Source organism: Manduca sexta, unplaced genomic scaffold (genome assembly GCF_014839805.1).
Source record: "Manduca sexta isolate Smith_Timp_Sample1 unplaced genomic scaffold, JHU_Msex_v1.0 HiC_scaffold_1536, whole genome shotgun sequence".
Lineage (NCBI taxonomy): Eukaryota > Metazoa > Arthropoda > Insecta > Lepidoptera > Sphingidae > Manduca > Manduca sexta.
Genome location: NW_023592410.1, coordinates 8,130 through 18,454, shown reverse-complemented (window position 1 = coordinate 18,454; position 10,325 = coordinate 8,130). Strand labels below are relative to the sequence as shown.

Below are 10,325 nucleotides of genomic sequence, written 5' to 3'. Positions count from 1 at the left end.
CATTCACCGTTTATGAATTTTTTGACTAGGATTTATTTCAATTTATCGCTTATCTATAAAAAAAATTATGGACCCGGACCCCTCTCAAACTAGGACAAATCCGGGGAAATTCGGACGGATGGTAACCTTATATTTCATTAGCAAAATGACCGCATAATTGTATTTTAGTTTGGATTAATCACAATCAACAGGAAACAGTTTATTATCGACCGACGTCCAAACATTTTAATTATGTCACCAATTAAAACGGGGATTTTGTGATTAATAAAAACTTTTTAATAAAACATTATACCGCCTTCTAAAAACTAAAAAAATATTTAACATTACTAATACACTGGTTACCAATTTTGGAGTCGGTGACTAATTAAAATAGTTAGTTGTGATATCGTTTTAGCCGATCATCATTCGGAAGATGCAAAGTTGTAGTCAAACTGTAGGTCGTGCCTTATGTTTCACCTCATATCACTCTAATTAGAATAATTAAGTAACTTTTGTTTTTTATTTTAGTTAAATTGTTTAAATGTTAAACATTGTTGACGTTTATCTACCAGAGCGACATAATCAGGGTATGATTTAGCCCTGTAGCAATTGAAAAGAAAAATGAATTCTGAAATGTTTTTGTAAGCATTCCTTTTAATAAATACAGAACTTTCTTATGTATGAAAATTGCCGGGATCATTTTTAAGGTTCCCTGCCTCAAAAGGGACTCTTATAGGATCACTTTGTTGTCCGTTTGTCCGTCTGTCTAAGACAGTCTTTCTCATAAACGCGTAGAGCTATCAAGTTGAAATTTATGTCATATACTCGGGTGTAAAGTCTCTGTCAGCTGTGAAGATATCAAACTTGTAAGTCAACGCGATCACAAGTTATGACCGTTTATATATTTACCCGGGTAAGTGGCCTATGTCGCTCCCAGGGTCTCAAATATCATCGAAATCCGTTGGGCGTGTTTTTGAATGTTTCGCACCAGACAGACGCGGCGGTGGACTTTGTTTTATAATATGAAACGATAATGTAACTATGGATTACGTACTGCCATCTATACGCGAGCGGAATACATTAGCGGCCAACCAATTCTGTCATATATAAGTGTATTTTTATGGGCAGTTCCCACAAAGCTGCTCACTGCTGATCGTTGCAGACCGCTCAGACAACCCGCGTATAACCGCACTTATCTTACGAAATGCCTTCATATGCCATAGTAAAGTTCGAGAATTTCAAAGGTAGAGCGTCCAAATATGTATTCGTGCCGGAATCCTGGGTGAAATACCGCCGTCCCATTGACAATGTGTGTGTGATTTATTTGCCCGCCGACGAAGCGTCGATAGAAGAACGCGCTAAGAACTTGGAGACACCGGCAGCCGATTGGAAGCAGCACCTGTGTCAAGTAAAACACTTTGCAGGTAAATGTACTGGTAATAAAGTCGAGACGCTACCGCCAGCCAAGCGGCGTCCTATCCGTATTTCAGAAGCTGAGTATTCGAAAATTATAATACAAAAAAATATATTAAAATTAAACTATTTTTCGCATTTTATCGCGATTTTTATATTGGCATTTTCTCACGACGTTTCGAAGATTTGTTGTGACCAAGAAGGCTGCAAAGTCTTCGAAACGTCGGGAGACAATTAAAATATAAAATTGCTATAAAATCAGAAAAATAGTTTAATTTTCATGTCGAACATTCGCGTAAACATAAGAAATCATTACAAAAAAAATATTAAACACACAATGTTATCTTTACTTTGGTTGTAATTTTATTTTATAATACGGATACCATATCAATAATTCCATAATTAAAATGTCCCTTAGGTTAATAGTTGACTCCAAGCTTCTCCTAATTAATTTCAATTTGCAACGAACATTATTAAATAAGCAAGTTAATAGTGAACATTTCGGTAGTAGTTAATATTTTTTTAAAGAAATTATTCGTAGAACTGCATATTTCGGGAAGGGCCTTAAGCCTTGTGACTGCCCAGTAATTACGCTGGCTAATGTCCCTCAAACCGAAACACAACAGTGCATGTACATGCTGCTTGCTAGTAGAAATAGCGTACTTACCAACTTTGTATGCAAAAGGGTTGTAAAAAATCAAACGATTCAATGGACANTTGATGACAAAATTAAAGCCCGTAGTTTCTTATTGCCTTTCTTCTTCGGGTAGTCATTGCTTAGGTAGCTAGTGAAAGCCTGGTAGGTTAGCTAGGTTAGGGCTTTTATCGTCACCACAATGTGCTCAACTTTATCGACAAGCCAGGGATACCGTGGTGGAATTCTCCAAACGCCCCAAATTCACAGGGCGGAAGAGAAGCTTTCCCTACGATATCTGACATTCCGAAGCAGTTTTAAGTAAATTTTGGCATCAATTTAATCAAGCTGTGTGTGGACTTCTTTTTCATTTGAATAACGAATATTTTTACTGAAAATTCTTGTTTTAGTTTCTGATTTTCTTATCACTGTGGTTTCGTGCGAATATGGCGATGTTGTCGCTGCGACGAATTCCTATACTGGAAATTTCATTAGGGCATATAACATTGAAATTACTTTTTATTGTTATTTATTTTGTTCAAAGCTTACACTTTTTTTCTTTACATCTACGGCTCAAGTAACTTATTGCAAAGTGTTGTTTCCAAGTAGATAAGAATCTGGTTTCATTGAGTAATGTGATGTCAAAATGACCCTGTAGTTGGTCTAGAAGTGCCGGCAGATTGAACTCAGTATTGGTAGCTAATAATATATTTCAGTTGTGTGCTTAGCAGTTTACTTTGTAAGTTGTTTTAATGTTCTATTTTCAATAGGTTTTTTATTTGTTGTTCATCCAATAATATGAAAAGAAGCCGTTTTGTGCAATTAACAATAAATATGTCTAAGAAGTGAGACTGCAATTCGTATTTTAAATATTAGAATGTGCGCGTAGGGTATCGCGCTCTACTTTTTTTCTCTCGTGCATCGTATGCCCGATGACGTCACTAGATATCATTACATCTCTCATTCGTTTTTTAACGTTTAGCACTTCCATCAGATTTCAATGGCTTACTCGTTTATTTTTTATCGGATTCTCGATCGTGCTTTTGTGTTAGATTTTTAAGTGATGTCTAATTCTGATAAAAAATCAGAGTAAATAGCCTCCTGTCTTATCACATTACTAATGAATTGCAAATAAATACATGCCTGACGACACTATACAGTCTGAGTCCGGGACTTCGTGCGCGTGGATGAGTTTTAATGAAACCGAGCTTATATTCCGGTTCCAATTATACTTCGTCTATTTGTGAAAATTATAATAGTATTCGCAGTTGTAACAAACAAAAACAGATAAACAGAAAAGGATTCTAAAAATCGCTGAGTTGTTCTAATACTAACTCTTGTTCAACCACCGTAATTATCCTACTTATATTATAAATGCGAAAGTTTGTGAGGATGTATGTATGTAAGTTCCTCTTTCACGAAAAACTACTGAACGGATTTGAATGAAACATTACAGTAATATTGGTTATACAACAGAATAACACATAGGCTACAATTTATAATGATTTTGTGTAATTTGGTCATCATACAACGATACATATCAAGCAAATCGGAAAAAAACATGCTATCTTGGCGTACGCTGCCTAAACCGTTGGATTCAGACAAAGATGATGTACCGTAGGTAGGGATTGAAATCCGGTACAAATTTAGAATCCGGTCGGATTCAGCCGGAATCACGAGAATTCCGCCGGATCCGGATTGGTATTTTGGGTGTTCAACATAGCGCATATTTCTAACTTCATGGCATAATATAAGGAATAATCTACGGGAAAAATAGAAACGATTTTGTGCGAAAATCAACGCTTATTTATTTATAATTATTATCAGTCAGTTATTATGTAATAATCAGTCTCAAAGATTACAAGCAAGTGAATTATTTATGGTTTAAATTAAGTTAAACCCGTTCATAAAAACTAAATTAAATCAACATCAAATTCTTCTATATTCTAAATTAAAATTTTCAAAAATCAACAGCTTATGGATACTATACCCATGCATTAATTACAGCACAGATCACTTTTCTTGTTGGAAATACGCTCTTAGAAAACAAATTGTATTCGTAGTATCATCCTTAAGCTTACTTCTCAAGGAACTGCAAATATAACCATCGGCCGAAAAGCCCTTTCAGCTTCAACACTGGTTGGTTTCACTAAAGTCAAAAAGTCATATATTAGAGACAAGTATTTCCCTCTATCTCCTTCAGTTTCATAGGCGCTCATTTCTTTCTTAAGTATTTTTTCATAATCTCAAGATCATGGCAACATCGCGCGCCTCGGTTTTGCATACGCCGTGTGTTTTAGTACTTTCGCACGGTTTTGATAAGAGAAATTACGTTTTTCTTAATATATCGGAACCGGTCTCCGGATCCGGTGATATTGTTGGATCCGGTAGGCAACGAAAACGTACCGGATCCGCCGGATTACCGGATCCGCCGGACCGGATTGCAATCCCTAACCGTAGGATTGTTGTCTTAAGTAGTTCTAAATAAAAGTCCGCGACTGGATATATCTACCTTTTATATGGAAGCCACTATGACCAAAATAGTGAGCCATGAATATAATTGAATCGGATACTTTTTACACAATGCACATTTTAGAATATTTATCAAACTCTCATCAAAATAAATACATCTATCTATACTCAGTGATGTAACGAATGTATTTTTTTGAACATTCGCGAATGCGAATGCGAATGCGAATATCTGTTACCGACATTCGCGAATGCGAATGCGAATGCGAATGTTTAGTTTTTGTTCAAATTTGGCGCCAATTTTCTATGGCTAAATATTTAATTAAATGGTATGTTTTAAGAAAGAGTTATAGTTTATTGTAGAAGAATATTGTTTTAGTTTATTTAATATATTCTTTAGATATTTATTCAAGATAATAATTATCTAAACATTAAAAAGTTATGTAAAGACTGATAAAAAAATTATAGAAGAATTTGTTTCTGTTTTTTTCAAATGCTTTTAATTTCTTACTTGCTATTGTGTTACAAGTTCTAATGAGAATTGAATTTTTAAGCTTTATTAAAGTAAACGAAATAATTTTGTGTTGACCTCAGAGCGCTGCCGTACCGCACATGCAGTAGAACTATGCCACCGAGGCAGTCTCCTATTATCTTCAAATATTTTTTTTCTGATATTAACATTCGCAAAACATTCGCAGAAATTTTGCGAATGCGAATATCCAAAAATATGCGAATATTCGCGAATGCGAATGCGAATGCGAATATTCGTTACATCACTAATCTATACATCGCTTTAAGTATTTAATGTAGATTAACTTTGTCTTTTACACTGAATAATTTGGCCGAATAGTTTAAAAGTTATCACGATATGATTGACTTGAATGGACTGCCATAAAGATTCTCGATTTTCTCTAAATCTGCAGAACGGATTTTTATGAAATTCCGTATGGATATAGTTAACCCTGGGAAGGTTATAGGCTAGTTTCTATCCCGGGGAAAAGTCTAGCAGGACTTTTATCCCGGAAAACCTATTCACGCGGGCAAAGTCGCGAGCAAAAGCAAAGTAATATATATAAATAAGTAGCTACTAGATATATATATATATCTCATTTTAAAGATAAGTAATCGACTACTTCCGAGCTGTAGAGCGTGTCTCTCATACGCAGGCTTGCCCATTCTCTTTCTATAACTAATAGGATGCTAGAAACGTGTGCATGATTTAACCATAAATCGATGCTTGAAAGGCAATCATATCTAAGCGATAATCAGAAATTTGGATTTTAATATGAAAATTCATAACAATGAAACTTTTTTAGTTTCTAAAGACGTAGTCCACTGATATTAAAACTGTCCGAGACCTATACAACCTAGATCAAATGACGTAGAAAAAAGGGCGATTCATAATATTTATATAATTGATTTTCGGTATATTTGTCGCTTAGATATGATCGCCTTGCAAGCGTCGAATTATATATTGTTTTGCAAATGGCGCATGGAAAAGAATTGGCCAATCAGAACCCTCCACGTCTCCCACTGGCATCTCCACCTCATAATATACCTATATTTATTATAATATGACTACAATGACCCCGTGGCATTACAATGACACTTAACCCAGGCCGATAAATTGTAGGAAATGAAATTAATTGACAATCTACCGTTTAATAATATTACACTGGTGGTAGGTCTCCCATATGTGAGAGGCCGCCTGCGTAGGTGCCACCGCAATGTCTATTTCTGCCGCCAAGCAGTGTGTAGTCACTGTGTTCCGGTTTGAACGACATTGTAGCCAGTGTAACTGGACATAATAAGACTTAAAATCTCATGTCTCAAGATAGCGAGCGCAGTAGAATACCAAACAATACTTTGTAATTCAAGGTGTTGGCGTTTCTGATGTTTATGGCCAGTCGCATCGCTTACAATCAGGCGAACGGCAAGCTCGTCTAGTCATTGAAAGCAATAAATACATGCATACTTTATCCCATAGGGTAATTGTAACGTCTTTGACAATATGCCTGCGACATATGTATGACAGACGCAACGATTGTACGTGGTCGACGGTAGAGCACGCTTGCTTTGAAGTTACCTTTTCACTCGTGACTTGAAGACGCCCAGATTATCGGGAAATATAGACTGTAGACTGTCTAAATAACGTATGGCATAGGGAAACAAGGCTAAGATCGTCCAGTTCAGTAACTTGTGTGTTTGTTTCCAGATAATTACTGCGATGCCATGATTGCCACCATGCAGTACGACGCTGAGGATCCAGTCGTCGGTACAAGCACTGAAGGTAACACTCGAAAGGATAGGTAGAGGTGCAACCAGGGCGTTCACATTTCGCAATGTGTATTCCGTCCCGTAGTGTAATACACCGTGATTTTATAGTCTTTTGGAACCAAAATGTTGTTACTTAGAACAATTCGTAGGACCAAAAAAGTGAATTATTTGTTTTTAAAGAAGTAAATCACACTGAAAATAAAATGTACAATATAATCGTGATAAAATAGACATGGTCATCTGTTTTTTTGGTGGACTGTACTGTTAGGAGCAGCACAGATGTAAAATAACATTGACAAATACAAACTATTTGTTCAAAATCTGAACTAAAATGGCGACCAAAACGTCACTGTTATAACCTATCTATTCACTTGAACAACAAATAATTTTACTTATGTGACTAATATTTTTTATTCAAATCCAGGTTTACACTTAGACTCGAGTTCTTATATCATGAGCGCCACTCCGTACACAACCACAAGCTATCAATATTGACCATACTAAATTCAGTTTGAATGGATTGCAGTGCAATTCAGTTGAACACAGTGAATGTATATGTCGATATAAATTAACGTTTATTGTGTAATATCAATAGCTTTTTATAACTTTGAAGAAAGTGCACTCTCCACATCAGCATCTTGCCGCGTCTGACCTAAATTAGTTAATATTTATTTTTATGATAATATATTGTTCCCAGAACAAACAAAAAGAAAAGACGCACATCTACACAACCGACAATGGAAGACTTGGCGAACAAGTCTAGCTACAGTATAGTAGATGTAACCATGGACGAGCCAAACGATAGCATTCTACAACCAAACGCATCCCAGTCATTTATTGACAATAGGAACAATATTTCAGCACAAATCGAAAATTATCTCTCTCAAATTCAAGAAGCTGGGTCTTACCTCTTAAATTTACTAAAAGAGGACGTAGTACCAAGACGGGAAAAAAGGATTGTCCACGTGCCGCCGGAGTTCGACGAAAATGACACAAGATGGACACTGAGACATCGGCAGCCGGGCCCGGGGCTGAAAGAGCTCATTGAAAACTCCGAAGTGTATGTTGAGGTGGATAAACTTAATAGATACACAGGTATGGCAACTTCAAGCGAATACCCCACCAAGGTATTGATGACGATTATTTTTACTGACGAAGCGCTGTCTTATTGTAATATGTTTGCACAGAAAAAGAACAAATTGGATAATAATGCAGTGAACGTGCTGTTTGAATTCGTAAAAGGTTTTGCTTCTAGAAAGGGTTGGCCTGCTGTTGATTTAGTGACTTTTAACGACTGGGTACGAAGCAAACTACGAAGTATGAAAAATTCAGTTGTTGCCCTAAGTTCTCGCGCTGGACATTGTCAAGCACGCGTGCGCCGACGCCGGGTGGATCCATTATACATTATCAGATTTGTTATTGGCTTTCGTATGGCCAATGGGATAGTTTAGAGCAAGGCTCCATCTTTCCGATCCGTACTCCTTCTTCAGTAGAATAATATTTTGTGAAACAGATAAGTAATTTCAGAGTTCTCCAGTAAGTGTTACACATTTATGTATGTAAGCCATATGCAGTCCTCGGCAGCGAATAGCTCTTTTGTTTCGGTTTCTTAGAGCGGATACATTAAGTACGGTTTAGTTTTGAATTCGACGGAGTAATTTGACAGATGAAGTGTTGCAAGCGGTACAGGAATCCAAACAGTTATGACGCAAATATCGATAACACAATATCGAAATTTCAAGTTTATTTTAAATATTTTAAGTTTACTCGTGGTAGATCTCTCATATGTGAGAGTCCGCCTGGCTAGGTATCTCCGCAATGTCTATTTCTGCCGCCAAGCAACGGTATGTAGACACTGTTTTGTTCCGGTTTGAAGGACATTGTCGCCAGTGTAACTACTGGACATACTGAGGCTTTACATCTCATGTCTCAGGATGACGACCGCAGTAGAATACCAAATAATACTTTGTAATTCAAGGTGTTGTTGTTTCTACTGTTTATCGGTCGTATCGCTTACCATCAGGCGAACGGCATGCTCGTCTCGTCATTCAAAGCAATAAAAAATACTCCATCGAATTAAAATCTCGAGTATAATTGTACGTTTTTACTGATTCTTTCTATACCTTGATGTTCATTACTAAATATTGTACACTCAACAGCCTTCGCCGCCGTTAACACACGATTCTAGTGCCCTAAACACGAATACTACAGAATTTCGCCAAATGTTCGTAGCGGAGTACAGTTTTACAATGCAGTACGTCTCAAAACTGATTCCAACAGCCGATTTGTATTTACTCTTAACTACCATGGGTTAACGATTCGAAGTTTATACGCATCCAATGTTCACGCTGCAGTATTTTAGTTCTTAATGCGCTTACGGGGTGCTGTGTAAATTTCTATACAAAACGTGTGTATGTACTTATACGCACGTAAAAAGTTATACTTCTTTGGCGGAAGAAGATAGAAATCTTTCTAAAACATTAAAATTAAGCTATTTTTCGTATTTTATTGCGGTTTTTATGTTTTAGTGGTCACGGGGGGAATTGAACCACGAAGGATGCAAAGTCTTCGAAACGTCGGGAGAAAACTTAAACATTAAAACCGCGGTAAAATCCGAAAAATAGTTTGATTTAATGTCTAAACAATATCTTTCTAAAAAAATTATCCTTCGCGTTATCCTATATTTGTAGGGAAAACGACACTTTAATAGAAAAAAAAGGTATTTAACAAATTGAAAAAAAGTTTTATTATAATGTATTATGTAGTTAAATAAATTTTGTTTTAATATAAATGATAAAATATTTTTTTCTAGACTAATAATTGTTATTTGTATCTATTATTAATGTATTTGTACACTTATTAAATATTAAATTAAATTAAATAATAATGTAATAATTTAACTAATGACTAGCTAATAAGGGACCGGACTCATTTTTGTTCTTTATTATTATCAAATATTTACGTTATATAAATTATAACATAGAAAGAATTATTTAAATCCGGTAAAAAATCAACAAGTCATAAGTCTTTCAATTTCGGTAGAAGGGGCAAGTAACGAGAAACAGAAAAGAGGCGCAATACCCACGTGTGACGTCATCGGGCATTACGACGCGTGCAAAAGAAAGGGATAAAGCGATATCCCCACATCGCGCCCACTTCGGCACTTAGTAATATTTGAAATATGAATTACAGGCTCATTTTTTAACCAATTTTAATGCAGTTTTCGCAGCAAGGTTTCTTTTTAGTATTATTAACCATTACATATAGAATAATGTACAAAATCAATCACAGGACGGTCCCCTATTTCATGGTGTCGGTTGTTCGTGTTGGTGCGCGCGCGCTTCGTAAAAATATACTCTCATCATTGTTCCCTTCCACGCCAAAAGAAGTACAACTTCAATAATTTACTTAATTGAAACTATAACTTAGGGGCCGTTCAAGTATTACGTAACGCGATTTGGAACGGACGGGAGTCTTGTAAAACGTTACGATGCGTTACGTATTTCAGCGACTTTCTGGTACTATGCGTAACATTATTGCGAATATTAGAAAA

At 36.1% G+C, this 10,325-nt stretch overlaps 1 protein-coding gene across 1 annotated transcript; it reads left to right on the top strand.

Annotated features, from left to right (window-relative positions):
• The first annotated feature begins 1,124 nt into the window (after nucleotides 1-1,124).
• LOC119191437 lies at nucleotides 1,125-6,908 on the top strand. The gene is made up of 2 exons (XM_037445355.1): nucleotides 1,125-1,403; nucleotides 6,711-6,908. The coding sequence occupies exons 1-2, from the start codon at nucleotides 1,184-1,186 to the stop codon at nucleotides 6,806-6,808; spliced, it is 318 nt and encodes a 105-aa protein (XP_037301252.1). The 5' UTR covers nucleotides 1,125-1,183; the 3' UTR covers nucleotides 6,809-6,908.
• The last annotated feature ends 3,417 nt before the right edge of the window (nucleotides 6,909-10,325 follow it).

Bases quoted from the DNA above. Each gene is read 5' to 3' on its own strand.
- LOC119191437 (XM_037445355.1), top strand. From the start codon at position 1,184: ATGCCTTCATATGCCATAGTAAAGTTCGAGAATTTCAAAGGTAGAGCG. The intron at 1,404-6,710 runs GTAAATGTACTG...GTTTGTTTCCAG, and splicing joins TCAAGTAAAACACTTTGCAG to ATAATTACTGCGATGCCATG.